The 18,341-nt window shown below is 43.4% G+C and overlaps 1 protein-coding gene across 4 annotated transcripts in view; it reads right to left on the bottom strand.

Annotated features, from left to right (window-relative positions):
• Positions 1-303: 303 nt before the first annotated feature.
• Shisa6 (shisa family member 6) overlaps positions 304-18,341 on the bottom strand; it is a 292,149-nt gene continuing 274,111 nt past the window's right edge. For 2 of the 4 annotated variants that reach the window (XM_021178071.3, XM_021178073.3), the window contains 3 exons: positions 8,198-8,254; positions 3,144-3,296; positions 304-1,295 (listed from right to left, as the gene is read on the bottom strand). In XM_021178071.3, coding sequence (XP_021033730.1) covers positions 745-1,295; positions 3,144-3,296; positions 8,198-8,254 — 761 coding nt within the window. In that variant the 3' untranslated portion in view covers positions 304-744. The remainder of the gene's footprint in view (positions 1,296-3,143; positions 3,297-8,197; positions 8,255-18,341) is intronic. The other 2 variants (XM_021178072.2, XM_021178074.2) reach the window with 1 other exon arrangement.

Raw genomic sequence — 18,341 nt, 5'->3', positions numbered from 1 at the left:
CCCTCTGGAGGGCAAGAGCTTAAGCCCCAGAGAGCTTTGAGGAGAAACAGTGAATGCTGGGAGAACAGAGTCCCCACATCACAGAGGCAGGAGCAACCAAGCAGCTGCAGGAAGGGACCCCTCCCCATTGTTGGGCTGCAGGGCTCAGCGAGGGAAGGGCCACTCGGTAGAGACCAGAGTTCCAGCAGGCGGAAGAGAATCATATTGTGCTTATGGACACAGCAGCTCTCTGGCTGAGAGCGAGCAGGCAATTTTTAGGCACTAAGAGATTATCTGCGATGCAGTTGTAGATAAAGGAAGAAGACCGAGTAGCCTATTCGGTCAGCCCACTGACTGCACCCTCTAGCCAGCTGGCTGTTCAAACTCAGGCAGCTTCCGATTACCTTCAGGAGAGGGTCCACTGGCTGGCAGAACCCGCAGCTGAGTCCCCAGGAAGGGGCGGGGCAGGGACAGAGGGAGTGGTATAGGTGTTCGAAAGACTTGAACCTCACTACACTTCTCATCTACAGGGGAAGTCTACTGGGAGAGAAAGAGCTTTAAAGAGCCTAGGTCCGTGCTTGTTGGACCAGGCATTTGGTGCCATCTCCCTGGGGGTATGGCTTTCTGGACAAAGGCAGCCGACCTCCAGCTTTAATGGGGGGGAGCCAGGGAGGGGAGGAGAGCAAGGCGGGATGCTCCTAGCCCCTGCCCTACTCTGCTCTGTCCTGGCCTGACTCTGCCAAGCAGCCCTGGCCACATTGTTGGTCACACGGTCACTTCGGTCTTGCTGGCTGTGTAGCAGGTGTGATGGCCTGGGATATAGTGTAGCTGCTCCACCGTGTTGTGTCTGCGAGAGGCAAAGGCATGGCGCTTGGCTGCTGTCTGGCTCTGGCCCAGGGTGGCATAGGAGTTATTGGAGGCACTGGGATGGGAGTGCATCTTGGTCATGCGGTAGCGGTCCAGCACTGGCGTGGACACAAAGACGTCCGTGTGTGAGATGGCCCGCGACAGCGACTGCTCCGGGAAGGCTGTCCTCTCTGGGGACAGCAACGGGTCCTGGGAGTGCAGGCGCTCTGTGGAGAGCAGCTGTTCATCAGACAAGATGCGGTCATAGGGCATGCCGAATTCATCTGGCAATCCCCGATGTGGAGACAAGACCCTGTCCTGGGACATGGCCCTGATGGGCCTGCGTGGCCGTTCTCGAGGAAGTGGCTTCTGTTGAGACATCTGGATGACATTGAGGGGAAGGGTACCACGGGCTGCAAGGTCTGGCAGGTGCCTCCTTCTCATGTAATACTCATCAGCTTCCTTGTCCGCTGCGAGGAGACAGAGAGAATGCAGTGAGGTGATGGGGCAGCCACAACCCAGGGAGTAAGGTGTTCATGTGTGGTGTGTACATGTGCACATGCGCGAGCGAACACCACATACCTGAAAACCTACAAGGATAATGAAATCAAACACCTTTAGTTAGTAGAGTATGTGAGGGGGGGGAGACAGACAGGTGACCTTAACTTCCTCCTCTACTGTATACACAAACCAATCCTTGAGGGCTTGTGAAAGATAGGCCCTGATTCAGGGCCACTAACTGCCTTTGTCTCAGACTCCTATCTCCAGTGGGTCCCCAATGCTGTCCTTCAGGGATCATCTTGGGGGTCATTTAAATGACTTCTCCATCCAGCTCATAGTGGCACTGATGGCAAGCTCAGGGCATTTATTCCTTTGGCTTGCCTGCTGTGTCTACTGTATGTGGTTCTGAAGTAGATTGGTTCCTGGTCTTGCTAAAAACAACCCAGGTAGAGCTGACAGCTTTCCGATGATGGATAGAGCACTTCTTTATGGAAACTGGGCACAGAACCAGCTTCTGTTAGAATTAAGTAGGAAGCTCATCTAGGAGGCGTTTGTGACTAGCTTCACTGGTAACCTAGGAACCTAGTAACACCTTCTCTGGAGTAACAACCAATGTACAGGGAACCAAAACATGGGTATCCAGCCCCCACACAGCTATATCATCAGCCTACATGTACTCCTCGTGCCCACCAGGCAGCAGGCTGTAGCAATACTGGGTGAGCATTTTGCTCAGGTGCTCTGGGTTCCTGTCCTAGTCGGTTCTCCCAGAATTGCCCTATGGATCCTTGACCTTTCCCAGGGCATACATGAGGCTGCATTGTCTCAGATTTCAGCAAGGAGGCCTCCTACAAACAGCTTTTTGGACTCTCTGGCTCCCGGTGGGAATGCTGCTTCCTCTTTAGTGGGCACAGGGTTCAGGCTAGGGTCTATCTTTTATTTCTGGGCACCTCTCCGATGGTTAGAGTTAGTTATTTGTTGCCATAAAAACTCAACCTTTCTCTGCATGTGGCTATGATGGACATGGGCTGTACCGCTATCAGAGTGGATCACCCTGGAATTTCAAGTGCATGCTCAGCTGTGGAGCACCTACTAATGTTGGGCGGCCATCCAAAGAGACCTGTGGAGCTGGGGGTACAGCTCAAGAGTCAGACGCTTGTATAGCTTACACAGGGCTCTGTGTAACATTACCAACACACACACACACACACACACACACACATGGATATGAACACACATACACAGGTGGGGGTGCAAATAACACAGATCAGGTCAGTAAAGAAAAACGCCCCTTAATGTACTTTCTGACATTTTAGTGTGTTGTCTTAAACCCACCAATGCCAACACCCATTTCAGACTCCAATAGCAGAGGTGGATCCCTGGATAAAGCAGACTTAAGTGATATAGTGAATGTCTGTGCATGAGCTGTGTGGAGGTTTGGGTCCTTGAGATGGTCTTGGCTGGGATAGAATGGTTCTTAGGGCTCTTGATGCCTCTATTACAAGATGACACACAGGAAGGCCCATGGTTTGAAGAAGACCCCTGGTGAGCTGATACATGAATGGTAAGTGCAGCTTATAGAGATAGACAAAGGGTTCTCAGGGCCCTACAGCATCATCTTAACTAGGAAAGGGGTGTGCTGAGGACCAACAGAATGAAAGAAAGGCTTCTGTCTATTCTCTTCATCCTCTGTACATCTCACTCCTTTGCTCTTGGGATTCCAAACTTAGTCCCTTGGATATCCGATAAGAGAGTGACATGGAAGAGAATAACTTGGAGACCCTTGAGACAGACCTATACTCCAGCCAGCCTTGACTTACTTAGTCTCTTCAGAGATGAGTACTTGCTTGGATTGGTTTTCACTGCAGATTCATATGATGGAGGCAAGTGGGCTAAGTTCTGGTAAGAGCGTGAGAAGGAGAGGTCATAGGGTTCCGTGGCTGACGTCAGAATGTTATTCATCCGTGGCTTCTCTGAAAAAGCAAGGGCATGGCGTTAGGGAACATAAAGGCACTGTGCCCAAATTTTCTCTCATCTTTCTGCTCCATCACTGTCTAGAGTCCCCGATTTCCTATGTTAGGATCTAGTGGGGAGGGCCATGACTCAGTTTCCCCCTGCTTAGATCCCTGGGAGAAGGTGTTATCTTAGCTGCCTCTGGCTCCCATGGATATTGATCAGTCCTTGAGGACTCAATTGGGACACCCAGCAACAGTTTCCTCCTCCAGATGCATCACTGATCTGTCTGATGAAAATGAACCACTTTTCATTGAAATGAAAGAACACTGTCCTAGCCTTATAGCCACTTGACACAAGGTAGTCATGGGAAGAGGAACTGCAGTTGAGAGGATGCTCCCATCAGATTGCCTGTAGGCAAGTCTGAGGAGGGCCTTTACTTGATTAATGATTGATGTAGGAGTGTCTGTCTCACTGGGAGCAGTTGTCCCCCTTGGGACCGTCACCCTACATGACTTAGGAAAGCAGGCTGAGCAAACACTGAGAGAGCAAGATAGTAAGACGCACTCTTCCATGGTTTCTTTCAATTCTTGCTCCAAGTTCTTCCTCTATTTCCTGTCCTGCCTTCCTTCAACAAGGAGCTGTGATGGGGAAGTGTAAGCTAGATAAACCCTTCCTCCTCAAGCTTTTTAGTTTGTGGGGCTTGCATTGTTTTATCACAGCAATAGAAACCCTAAGACAAGCATCATAGTGTTATCAATGTCAAAAGAGGAAAAAAGAGAGAAGGAAAGAAAGGAACGAAAGAAGGAAAAAGAAAAAAAAGATAAATCTTTAAAAATGGATTTCTGAGTTTGAGGCCAGTCTGGTCTACAGAGTGAGTTCTAGAACAGCCAAGACTACACAGAGAAACCCAACAACAAAGAAATAATGTTACCTGTGTCTATGTGAATGTGCTGTCTCATCCTAATAGCTATAGACTGATCTAATTTTGGTACTAATTTTGGTACTGCTTGAGAGCAGCTGTACTGACCAAGGAGATTCTGGATACAGGACCCTAATCCCTTGTAACTGCAATCTACATTCTATCATCTCTATCATCTCTCTCTCTCTCTCTCTCTCTCTCTCTCATATATATATATATATAGAGAGAGAGAGGGAAATATATATATATATATATATGCACGTATACATGTTATTTTCTTTATTTACATTTCAAATGTTATCCTCCTTCCTGGTTTTCCCTCTACAAACCCCTATCCTATCCTCCTCCCCCTGCTTCTATGAGGGAGCTCCCCCAACAACCCACCCACTCCTGCCTCAGCACCCTAGCATTTCCTTATGCTGGGGCATTGAGCCTCCACAGGACCAAGGGCAATCCACATTCTCTCCATGGTGCCATGCACCTCCAGAGCAGCTCCCTTAGGCCTTGCTATTCTCCATGTTTGGCAAGCCTTGGTGAGCTACACATCTACCACTGCTTGCTTACTTTAAGTCCGTTCTCTGAGGCTGCCTTAGGAATTTCTAAGCTCCCAGAAAGAGAAACTTGAGCAAAGCCTGCCTATCATACCTTCTTTGCTCCCACTTTCCCTGAGATAGACCCTGAGATTCAAAGTCAGCAGACACACTTTCCAGGCCCAGAGGAAGAGTCAAGAAAGGAATAAAGATGACTAATGGTCACCAGAGTGGATAAATGATGATAACATACTCAGGGTGAATGGACTCTTGAAGAAAGATTAAGGATAAACACAAGACAGGAGTAAAGGGTAGGTAGGTCAGGGAGCAGTGAGCATGGAGATCTGAAAGGTATGGAGGTTCATGGGAAGGAAACCAAATGCCTCCATGCTTGATTGACATGAGGAGGAGGAGGAGAAGGAGGAGGAGGAGGAGGAGGAGGAGGAGGAGGAGGAGGAGGAACCATAAAAAAGAAGTCAACAGTTGGTTTCCAGGGAGATAGTGATACCATTCCCAGAAATGAGTAGGAAAACAGCAGTCTGGGTGTGCCATCTATCCATCCTCTTTGTTTGGAACTCTTCAAAGCCATAGGTCCTGTAAGAGTGGAGCAGGCCCTGGGTTGGGCTAGATGTATAGGTAAATTGTGGTTTCCTATACCTCTTGGCAGAGAGTATTGCATTACAGAACACAAGAATTCTGTTGTCCCTGGGAGAGAGAGTCACCTTCCTAGGCTGTATCCAAGGATTGCCCCAGGCATGGGAACTCCTGGCTCCTCTCTCCTTCCCTGCCTGCATTATCACCCCCAGAACTGGGGATCGAGCCAGGGGATTTCAGCCAATAAGCTGGTGTTTGTGCCAGCTTTGTACATATGTGAGGGGGTGAGGGATGCTCTGTATCCCAAGAGATCAGAACATGCTGTACAGAGAGAGCCTCCCTGGCATGGACTAGGACAGATGCCAGGAAGTGGAGTGGGCATGAAGCTGAGAGTGCTGATCCCTAGACTTGCTTAATAGCCACTAATCCACTACTTCTTGTTTCTTCACTTCTCACCATGCTGGAGAAGAACAGGGTTCCCTCTGAGTCTTGGCATCTTGCTGCCACTGAGGTCATTGCTCAGTTCTCCCTCTTCCAAATGCAGTAGGTTTATATACTATCATCTATCACTTATTCTGAAATTACCACTGATCTAAGAACATTCTGCCTTTTGTCCTGACTGTGGTTGCTTAAGACCCCCTCGATCAAGCTTGCCTTTCATTGGGATGCCCTGCTTTATTTTTCCTTCCCTGATCACATTCTTCTTTAACTAAAGGCTTGTGACAGTGACCTTGCTACGTTTTGTCAGTCTTCAAAGATATCTGCTCTTCTACCTCCCATCCTTGTCCACTCAGTGACACTCAGGCTTTCACTGAGCTCTAAGGATTTGACATGAATTGATTTTGGTCATCCCAAATGGCTTCAGAGATCTTTGCATCAGTAGACTTGCTTTCTAATTTTCCTGTTTCTCTCCAATAGCATGGCCCAAACTAAGGATCTAATTAATGCTTTTGAGTTGATCAAGTAGATGCAAGTCTTTCCTGCCTCTTAGTAGTTCTAATTATTCTTGGTGTTGGGGGAAGAGTACCACCATCCAAGAAAGGATGCAGCCAAACTCTACTTCAAATATTCTGCAATCTGCTCAAGAACTGACATTGGGGCCCCATCTCTTCCCATTTCCTTGTACCAGCTGGAAGAGAGAAGACAGGAAGAGGTGGAGTACGGAACAGTCCTTCTGTTTGTCCTCTATGGCTGTGTTGGCTCTTTCTGAGGAGACTTAGCTTAGTAGTTGTTCATTCCAGACTGTTACTGAACAAGTGGAAGCTTTCATTGCCTGCCTTTTCTGGCTCTTCTTCCTACTCACTAATCTGCACAGCATCTCTCAGACTCTCTGCCTCTGCCTTCTATTTCCCCCTTGCAGAATTCTTGCACGGAGGGGCCCCACTTTCAAGCCTCCTGTTACTCTCTTCAAAGATTAATGAAAACATCACCGGCTCCAACCTCAAATGACCTTTAGAACATTTTTTTCTTCTACAGCCATAACCTATTCTATAAGTTCAGATTCAAATTCACTATCTCTAATTCCTGCACGCTGGCTATTTTTCTTATTCCTTAGATGGTATCCATAGCCAAACCTCCATTCTTCCAAATACTCTTGGCTCTCCATTTCAGTTTTCATTGGTTCTCATTGAGATAAAAATTTTGAATGACAAAACCATCTCAATTCTTAAGATGTTCCTGATCTCAGTTTCCTTATTGTCTCCACAATCAACACTATAACTGGCATCTACCTCTTTGAATTATCTCAATTCTATTTTTCTTATGTCCTACAACCAGAAGCTTCTAAGAGTGTTTCTGCTCTCTTAGCATGTGTCCACTAGCCCAGAGCACTGAAAAAGCACATCAAAATGCCCTATTCCCTTTTCCTAATTTAGATGTGCCCTAGCCTCAATGCTAAGGTGCTATATCATATGGCTTGAGAATGATTATCCCTCTGCTAGGTGCTGACTGGTTTATTTTTCTCTTGCTGTACAGGGATAAACACTGGCCCTAGTACATGCAAGGCAAATGTGCTACCACTGATCTAGCTTTTGTTTTTATTTTGAGAAAATAGCTAAGTTTCCCAGTTTACCCTTGAACTGATTCTCAAGCTCAAGCATGCCTTGAAACTGGCAATCCTCCTGCCTCATGTTCCTTATTATCTAAGATTGAAAGCCTGCACCATCAGACCTGGCTTTGGATTGATCTATGTTTTGTATCTCTCAAGAAACACCTATTGATCATTATTATTTAATTACTTAAGCTTTCAGAGTGAGAAGACAAGCATGACTGACAGATCACAGTTTACAGGGCTGTTATATATTCTACTGAGTTTTGAGAGACTCCAAATAGTTTTTTATCTGGGGGATCCAAATGTTAAGTTCTGGTTTTCTGGGAGGAGGTTAGAACCTGACAGGGAAAGATGGTCTTACTATCATTGTCTGTTTGCTAACAGCCCTCTGCTGGGCAACCATTAGCCTCTTCTCTGACAAGAGGATAAAGCTCAGCTCAATCTCAAGCTTTGTCAAATATTAATTAGTTTGGGGGATGGTCAAGAAGGTTCAGATAAGTCTTGTTTCACTTCTCAATGATACCAAAAGGCTTTAAGCAAAAGAGAACATTAATCTCCTTACTATAGATTTATAGAATCTGTGGCCACAAGAAGTGATGAAGATTACAAATGAATGAATTGAAGAAGGGTCTCCCTTCTCTTTTATGGCAGAAAAAAATCATTCTTATGTCAAAGACGCAAATATCCAGGGGACAATGTTCTCAAAGGAAGAGCGAAGCTGTGTGGGCTGGGGAAAGGCAGGCACATGGCTACACCTTCTCTATCCTTGGAATGGAGCCACTTGGCATGCAAATGGGATGCAGGGTGCACTCAATCAGCTCTCACCATGTGTAGGGGTCTGGGTAGCGCTGCTTAAGATCGGATGATTATACTGACGATCACCTGAAAGTCACAGAAAAGGCATTTTAAAAGAAGTCAGGCATCCTGTTGTCTCTCCCACACAACAACAGCATTTCTCTTTACTCATCCCTGCATTTTTTTAAATCTGACTCAAAGGAATTCTTTCCCAGAAAGGCATGCAATAATATACTAGGCTCAACAAACAAACAAACAAACAAACAAACAAACAGCAAACTCATCCTGCTGTTTCTGTCTCTTTCCAAATACCTGAACCTTTTTTGGTCACTGTGGTGAGAACCTCCTCCCTGTCCCCACCCCCAATCCTTGGATCTGGCTGTCTAGCCATAGAGGCTATATTAGGATATGTGTGAGTGAGGAAGGAATAACCCACTACAAATGGGAAGTAGAATCTTCTCTTTAGACACACAGGTCTGACAACACCTGAGATGCAGCTCAGGCACTGCTCCCTGTCTGAGATCAGGAGTCCTGGGTTCTTGGCTTACACAGTCCAATAGTTCAAAAGCATTTTCTCTATTCATAACACAGAAGCCCACTTAGATTGAATGAACAATAAAATCAATAGAGCCAGGCTGCCAATGCTCAGAGTTCATGCCATTCCCAAGATTTCTAAAGTGGTTTGAATGAAGATTTGGCTTGCCTCTAAAGTATACTCCAACACTGTGTTATTACCTTAACACAGCATTATGTTCTTGCTTTTCATTGGTACATGTATCTGATTTTAGCCAAAACAAGGGGAAGAAAAGACATGAGATCTTTGCTCTTTGTTCCCTGAATTATAAGTCATGGCTCTTCTGTCTTTGCAGGGCTGGGGGATATTATCTCTATCTCTGTGAATCTTATTGAAAGTGACTTTCCAACCCATGGTCTCACACTCTAGTCCCTCTTTCTCCTAAGTATTGGGCCTTTGTTGGGTCCAGATGTCTTAGACTTCATGACAAGTTGGGCTCTGGTTCATAACTTCATTTGTTGCCTAATCACTTCCAAATCACATGTATGTAGCCTGAATGTTAGCTCTTAAACCACATATAGATCCCTTTCATCCCTTTGAAATCCATGCCCTTTACAAAATGACTTTGCCATTTTATTCTCCAAGGCTCAAGGTCTGGCCCATGACACTGATGCCCCAAAAGCTTGGAATTCCAAACATTAGTCATCTTGGCAATTCTCTTCTTTCATCCCCCGTAGCCAATGAAACATAAAGTCTTTTTTCGTAATAATCTCCTGAATACAGTCACAAGTCATTTCTTTTAAATCAAGGTTTCTCTTTCACCATTTCTATGACAAATTATTCTCTTTCCTCCAAACACACAATTCTAGAATAGGTGAATGATGGCTCGTTTCCTTTATTAAAACTGGACCCTTCAAATCAGCCAGTAGAAAGGGAGTTGACTCCATTGTTGAATCCATTCTGCCTCAGACCTGGTTTTAAGCAATAAGAGAAAATTCCATTTCATATTGTAGAGAAAGCAGGAGTGGGGGAGATAAAAAGAAAGGAAAGAGGTGAGTATGAGAGTGGGGGAGGAGAGTTGAGACAGGGAGGAGAGAAAGGGAAGAGAGAAACTGTGTTGTGGGGAGGTTCTGTGGTCTCAGAATTCAGGAGGCTGAGGTAGGAAGGAGAAGAGTTGAGGCCAGCCTAGGCTACCTAATGAAAACCCACATCAGAAGGGGAGAGGACAGGGGACAGGGTCAACTTCTGTTCTTTCTTTGCTTATTTGGTTTGGTTTCCCATTTTAAAACAATGTGGCAAGAATTAAAAAGTTTTTTAAAAATGGAAGTGGAATGCCAGGGCCAAAAAAATTGGGAATGGGTGGGTAGGGAAGTGGGGGGGGGAGGGTATGGGGGACTTTTGGGATAGCATTGGAAATGTAATTGAGGAAAAGATGTAATAAAAAATATAAAAAAATAAAAATAAAATGGAAGTTAGTGGTGACATTTTGAATCTTCTATCTTAGAGTCCCAGTGACAACAGGAAAAGGTGCTGGACACCTGGCGTCTAGGGAATCATGTCTGATAGCCAGTTGTACTCCATGATCCATGTTAAACTAGGGTAATTTATTTTTTTCGTTTTAAATTCTTTCTGTGATTTTAATTATTGTACTTAGTTGGGCGTAGAGCATACTGTGTAAAGGCACATAAACAACATGAGTTGGTCAAACCAGGGTAATTAACATGCCCACCCTATTGCTTTATGTTTGAAAGTTTTAAGCTTATCTCTTCTTATCAGTCATAGAATATAGCTTAGGCATTGCAAACAGCTTTTGCTACCCCCAAACCCATGACTCGAAGCCCTAGAACTTAACCAGCTCTCTCTTGTCTTGCTCCCCGACATGCTTTTCAGTTTCTAGAAATCACTATTCAGTTCTGAGATCAACTATTTTGACATCCACACGCAGGGAGAATATGCTGTAATCTGTCTCTCTCTGCTGACAGATTTCACCTAACAAAATGTCCTCTAGGTTTGTTTGTTCTCACAAGCAACATTTTTCTTGAATAATCCTTAAAATGGTCTTGACTATGGAGTGGAGTTTAATGAATATATACTATTAGTTTGTCTAACACCATGTGAAATTCCCCAGGTACCTGAACTGTAATCTCTACTGCATCTTTAAAAGTTGAAGTCATAACCAGGCAAGTGTATGATATGTGTGGAGTTTTGCTCCTTGTTTGAGACTCACTGAAAGCAATAACAGTTGGCATTATTTTATCTGCTGGCATTAAGGAATCATATTTCAAATGAAGTACAGAAATGGAAATTAAAACTGCCCTATAATAACCACTGTGACATTTTGTTCTATTCTGTCTTATTTCCCTTGTTTCAAAAAGGGGTGTGCATTCTCTCTCTCTCTCTCTCTCTCTCTCTCTCTCTCTCTCTCTCTCTCTCTCTCACACACACACACAGTTAACATTATAATGGGCAATTGTGTGTGTGTATGTGTGTGTGTGTGTGTGATTTTCATGCAGACTAATCTGATTCAAAAGAACCAAAACATGATGGTGATTTCATCTTCACATTTGCACAAAGTGATAAACATGACGACCACACATTGCAACAATTCTACGTCAGCAAAAGCAAGGAACCAGCTCAATATTCATATTTGCATGTTTGTGTATTTATGTGATTTTATGTAGTACACACACATATACATAAACACAGATATTAAAATGTACAGCCTCTGTTCACCATACATATTATTTTAATTTTTTTATGTTTACTGAACAACATTGTGAATATATTTTTACACTTTGAAATAATCATTGAAACATTCATTTAATGATTTCACCAAAGTTCTTCCTATAGGATAGTCTATCTTTTATTTCTATATGTCACATAAGCATAGTCTATTTGTTTAAGCACAGTGTAACCTAAGTATATTTGAGAATTCCTGCAGTTTGGGTATTTGGATTGCTTAAGAATTTAATAACGTTACCTCAGATAACCTTGAGCACAGTCTCTGGCTGAGTGTTATTTCCTTAGGCTAATAACTACATTTCTGGGTCAACACATTGTCAATTGCCTCCCAATGTGCCAAAGTAGATGGTAGATTTTCTAATGCTGAAACATCCATCTCCTGCCAGGACATACATGCCTTATTAGATTCTGGTGTTTTATTTTATTACAACTCTGGATTTCGTTTGCTCATATTTAACTTATATATGTATACACATATGCTCATAAAGAATTTGGATTTTCTGTGCTAACACTATTAAGGTTTTGTATTAAAATCATGATTTTTGCAAAGCAAAGAGGTACAATCTTTATCTATGGGCTCTTTGTCATCTATGCTTCTAAATTACTTACCTAGTATTTGACATACTGGCTACTTAGAGGGTCTGGAGGAATGTAAGAGTAAAAACAATGCTTGGTGTATGTGTGTGTATGTGTGTGTGTGTATGGTGTGTATATCACTACATGTGTCTTTTGTGTCTCTGTGGATACAGAGTCCCTCTTTAGCAAAGTTCTAGAGGTTTGGCTTTTGCTTTTTCACTGACAACTTCAGAAGGTCCATACCGGTGTCATCATCAATTTAGAAATAAGGCAACTGAGGTTGGAAATGGTTGTTTGAGGGACTATAGCCAGCAGCTGACTCCTGGTGCTGGCATGAGTCCCTAAATCCTGACTAGTGTGTGTACTTCCTTCTCATACTTGGGAGTAGAGTCCTCACACACTCAATTCATTCATTCATTCATTCATTCGTTCAATCATTCATTCATTCAATCATTCATTTATTCATGCATTCATTCTAGTTTTACTAATCTAAATTTAATTTGCAGTTTTAATTTTTTTAAAATATCAGTCAGTGCTGAGGTAGCTCAGCAGTTAGGAATACTTGATACTCTTGCAAAGGACCCAAGCTCTATTCCCAGAACCCACATGGGAGCTCAAAAATGCCTAATAGTTCTAGGGGATTCAGTACCTTCTTTTGTCCCATGCAGGTACTGCACACACACACACACACACACACACACACACACACACACACAGAGAGAGAGAGAGAGAGAGAGAGAGAGAGAGAGAGAGAGAGAGAGAGAGAGAGAGAGATTCACATAGATGACATGAAGGCAAAACATTCATACACATAACATAAAAATAATACTAATACTAAAATAAAATATCTATTGGACATTGTGAAGTCTGTTAGTTTAAAAGTATAGACCCCCCCAAGCTTCTGTTAATAAAGTCATACCCCTTTTCTCACTTTGGGGGTTTAGCACAATATTTTTGGTTTAGCAGTTTATTCAGACAGCACAATTTTTTCAGCCTTCAAAATTATTATTTTGTACTTTGGGATTTGCTTATTCCTGCTTTTTCACTGTCTTTGATTTGGTTTATTATTGTTTTCTAATTTCTGGGCTTGACTCTTCAGTCCACTTATCTTCTGTCTCTTCTGTTAATAATCTCAGGTCTTCAGCACTGAACTTACCTCTGGCACTGCCCCATCAGTGTCAGCATGCAGTGTTCTTCCTGTTGCTGGGACCTAAATGATCTGTAATTGCAGCCTTAGTTTCTCATTGGCCGAAGAGTTATTTAGTAGAGTGCTGTTAAATTTCAAAGTGTTTGGGGTTGCTGGTTTGAACTCTTGCCATTAATTTTGTTTTATTGTATCGTGGTCAGAGAACAGAGCCTGTCCAAATTGTACTTTTTGGAACTTACTGGGATTTCCTTTGTGGGCTACTGTAAAATCAGGGCTCATGAATGCTTTACAGGCAGTTAGAGACAAGGTGTATTTTCATTTCATACAGTACAAACTTGACATCTATCTATTAAGTCAGACACATGAAACATATTATTCAGTCCTTCTACACCCTAATTCATTCCTAACCTACTTAATCTGTCAAAGACTGAGGGAGGTGTGGTAAGGTCTCCCACTATTTCTGCATCCCTGTCATTTCCTCTCTGGATTCTTAACAGAGCTGGCTTTCTACATTGCAGAGCTACACTGTGACATATTAAAGGCTCAGGATGGTATGTCTGTGTTCTGATGCATCACCTTTACCCCTATTCAACAGCACTCTCTGTCCTGTTCAGTGCTTCCTCTGCCCTGGAAGCTCATTTGATTTGATATTTATATTGCTAGTCCTACTTCCTTTTTGTTTGCATTAGCCTGACAAACTTTGTATAATCTGTTATCTCTAACCTTTTGGTATCATGTTGTTTTAAGCTTGTCTCTTGAGCATATGAAATGTGCGTACACACACACATGAACACACACACACACACACACACACAGAGAGAGAGAGAGAGAGAGAGAGAGAGAGAGAGAGAGAGAGAGAGAGAGAGAGAGAGAGAGAGAGAGATTGCTGCCTTGTGGCTTGCCCTGGTAACCCCTGGTAACTAACAGTGGTCCCTTTCTGAACAAGCATCCTGTCTTGGCTGCTATAATTTAGTAACATGATTCTGTACTTATCCTTGTGACTCAAACTCCAGGGACCTTAGCTGCTTTGGCCAGGCACCTGTTCTCAATTGTTTTGGTTTTGCTCTTTCTTGGCTGTTTTCAATGCCAAGGATTGAACCTCAAGTCCCCTCTTTAGTAGCCTAGTGAGCTGCCACTGAACTACATCCCCAGTTATTTTTGACACCAAGAAGGATAGGTCATCCCAGTGGACCCTGGCCACCACTATTGCTTTAAGAAGAGAAGACAGTCAGTAATGGTATAGCTGCTTTTCTGGGTTGAGAGGAACAAGCAGGAGCCAGTGACTCTCTTTAGACTACAGTAGCACAGAGGCCAGTATTCACATTCTACCTAACACTGATTATATTTCTGCACTGACTGAGGATAGGAAAAAGTGAGTTCAAGACAAGACTGACTACAGCTATCTAAGTGCTCAGTGTGCCCATCAGAACTTCAGCTGTTTTCAAAAGATACAAATTTCTCTATTTCTTTCTTTCTTTCTTTCTTTCTTTCTTTCTTTCTTTCTTTCTTTCTTTCTTTCTTTCTTTCTTTCTTTCTTTCTTTATTTTTGGCCAACGTGTTTTATTGAAAGATCTCCAGGGAGACAAGACCAATAGATTTTTATACATAAGTTATATAAGAGAGTATAGACTATCATAACCATGGTATCTGAGAGGTCCCAAGATAAGCTGTCTGCAGGCTGGAGGCCCTGGAATGCTGGAAGCAAGACTTCATTCCAAGATGAATGACCCAGAACCATGATGCCCATTGTTATAGTTCAAGGTCAAGAGTTTGAGAACCTAGGGTGGTAAGGGTCATGAGGGAGTTGCTGCTGTTCTTTCTGGAGTGCAGAAGTCAGAGAGGCAGCATATTTAATGCCCAAAGCAGCAGAGAAACAACAGCCTCTTCTTGAGGAAGAGAGAGATTTGGCTTTGATGTCCATTCTTTCCAGCCTTTTGGATATGGACCACCAACATGAAATCTGTTCCACTTAGTTAGTTCACCCACTGCCACTTGCTGGTCCCCTCTGAAAATATCTCCCCACACACGCTAATCAGTGCTTTATCAGTTCTCCATGCATGTCCTAATCCAACTACATTCACAGCTACACTTACCCATCACAGTTAATGTCTGGAGCAATAGAATGGCTGTTGCAATTTTGTGCACTTGTTTCTTACTGAATTATCAGAAAAAATTTGCCAGTCTTCTTATTGAATCATGGAAAGCTGCACCTATGTTCTAGAAAATTTCCATCATCCTCCAGATCCCTAGTAGCCCAGAGGCTTTGGTGTTCCATCAAAAGGATACTTGATGGAGGTTGAGCAGTTGTGTCTGTGTGCTTCTCCCCTGAGCAACTTAATATTTTCAAAACTTTTGATATTAGTAAAATCAATGAGCATTTGTGCAGGTAGACTATGATCTATGTTTACATTTCAGAAAGTCCACCTATTTGAATAGTTGGAATATTGAAGCGTCCACCAGTTTGGAAGATATGTTACAGGATGGCACAATAGGTTTCTGATACATCTTCCATGGCCCTTACCTGCCATGCCCTAAGTACAAGGCCAGTGACTCTCTGGACCTGTTACAAGAGGAGACACTGTCGACCATGTCGCTACTCTGTGCTCATGTCAAACAGTCTCTGAGTGGCACCTTGAGGACCATGTATTACAATATGCCTTTAGCAAGCTATGTAGGTTTCTTAAAAGGGTTCCACAGGCCACTGTTCATGTCTTCATGTGCTCATGTCACAGGTCATGTCTTCAGGATTCTGTGTCCTCATTGTCCCTCCTACCCCAGTGCTGCTTTGTTTTTATTAATCTTCTGAGCTTTGATTTTATCTGAGTTCATTGGAAGAAACATTTCAACTGCCAAGAAGTTGTTTTAAAGCTATTGACTTCTTAGATAAGAAAAGAGGTCCAGAGACATTCAGTGACTGTAGGTGAGGCGTGCAGTGACTGTAGGTGAGGCGTGCAGTGACTGTAGATCCTTTTCTTTGATAAATACTTGTTGAAAACTCTTGTGAAACTCAGCCACAAATACCCTGTTTTTGATATTTGACCATGGAGCGAGGTGCATGTAGGAAATGCATATGTATCCATTTGGGTATGTTGGGGTAACTTCAATGTATGGGCTATATTCAAGGATGTGAGCAGGAAATCCAGAAGGACGGGTCAGTACTCTGGAACGTGTGAGGAGCTTTATCTACCCCGAAGTGCATAGTGTGGGAGGACTTTGTATAATGCCCTCTGCCTTTAGAAAGACAATGTACAGGGTAGTACTAAGGGGTTTAAGTATTCCAACTTCACTCTCTGACACTCTTCCATACTTTTTAGAGTGTCTATTCATTATGCTCACCCAAAAGCCATGGTACAAGACAGCCCATCCAATGATCCAGAAATGTCAGCATCTGGAGCCAGTGGGTAGACAAGGCATCCACTGATCAATAACAGAGAGTCAGTCAGAAAACCTTTCCATCCTAGGTCTGACATTTTCACATAGAAGAATTATACTTTAATGTACTCCAAGAACTTCTGGTAGGGTCTAGGGTGACAGTCAGAGGCATGTGGAAAGTAGGCTCTTGTACAGAGTATAGAAAAGCAGAATTATTGGTGTATGTGCTACAGGCAAGATGATAGATCCCAGGTTTTGCCAGGAGCTCTTCTTGTTGGGGATGTGTAGACTGTTAATTTTAGCATTCTGTCCCTCCCCAGACATACCAACTGATGTCATCCATGCTCCTTCACTCACCCAGTTCCCCTCCTTTCCTTGCCTTAGTCAGCTCCTGAGTCTTGGCACAATGCCCAGTTGGGGCCACCAGTCTTCCTGCTGGATGGAACAGGATAGCATAACAATTAATTAGTGGCCAGGCCTCATTGATTGATAAATTGGCTGGGCCATAAAGTGGAAAAATAACCTCCACTTGAGCTCCAAGGCTCCGTGAAGGAAGCAGGGAGCAGAGTGAAGAACTTTCCCCTGCCCACCACCAGCAGATGGACCCCTGGCAGAAGGAATAGGCCACTAAGAAACAGAGTTTCCATCCTCCCATCAGCCACTAGTGCTGACTGAACTAGACATGAGTGGTCCATCCCTGGTACTGATTTATACACCATACTAAAGGAAATGGCCAGTTTTCTCTGTGAAACGCACTATGTACATATATGTGTCCAAGCATTTGTGTGCTTGTTTGTTAAATGTTTGGAGTAGGAAATGGTAGAAGAGGAGAGAGGTTGAAGTTGAGAGCCTGGTGGGTCATGCATGCAATTTCAACACTTGAAAGAGGAAGGGTGCTTTGGTGTTGGGGACAGGGTCAGATACCCTTAATGGCAATTCAGTCACAAATATAACAAGTGGAATTCTTCCTCAGTAAGTCACAGAAATCTGGGGGAAGGGTACAGATACTATGCAAATTATAAGTTGTGACTTTATTATGATCCAAGAATACAGGGCAAATACAGCATGCATTGAGTCTTGGCCTTAACAGCACACTCTAGAATTGCCATGACAACTTTCTGATCTCTTTTTTTCAGGCCCAGCCCCTTAGGGCCTGCTTGCCTGCCTGCTAAAACAGCATTCTTTCAAGTCTGGCATAATTTCTCAGATTGCCAATCTGGCCTTGAGTCTTTGAATGCAGCAAACTCCCAAGAGGTTAAGTTTAGTTGATTAAAGCCAAAGAGATTTAATCTCCGGTATAACAGAGTTGTTAGGAAAAAACTATTCTGATCCACTAAAGTAAGTAGCTAGCACCCACGGTTCTGGCTCATGTCCTCCCATCCAACATTCCAGGGGCTCAGAGGGGATGGGCCTCCCTCTGCTTTGCCTCCTCCTGTTACCTCTGAAATGCTTTCCAACCACATGGGCCTTTTCCTTTCAACGCTTGTCATGCTTGGGAAGAAACCTTTACTTTCTCCTCATCCATCCATCCATGTTCAGATACTCCCGGGCAGTGGTGCTTCTCATCTTCTGGAAGGGGAGACTGAGTGAGCACTGGCCACAGAGTCTGAGGCTTGGTTATTCTATCATCTTCTTTATTCACTTTCTTGAAAGTGATTAAGTACTTCTCCGTCCAAGTCTCATCTCTCCAACAATTAGTGCACTGAACACTTACATGGACGAGATGAATTACATCTGTAATATTGTATCTTAGCCCTCTTAGGCTCTTGAAGTTCCTTGTGCAGATTTTTGAATGATATAATGAGTAAACAAATCAACTCTTG

The sequence above is a fragment of the Mus caroli genome, unplaced genomic scaffold (assembly GCF_978045245.1).
Source record: "Mus caroli unplaced genomic scaffold, Mus_caroli_1 scaffold_13, whole genome shotgun sequence".
Taxonomy (NCBI): Eukaryota; Metazoa; Chordata; class Mammalia; order Rodentia; family Muridae; genus Mus; species Mus caroli.
The sequence above is the reverse complement of the archived record's forward strand: the minus strand, read 5'-3'. Positions and strand labels throughout refer to the sequence as shown.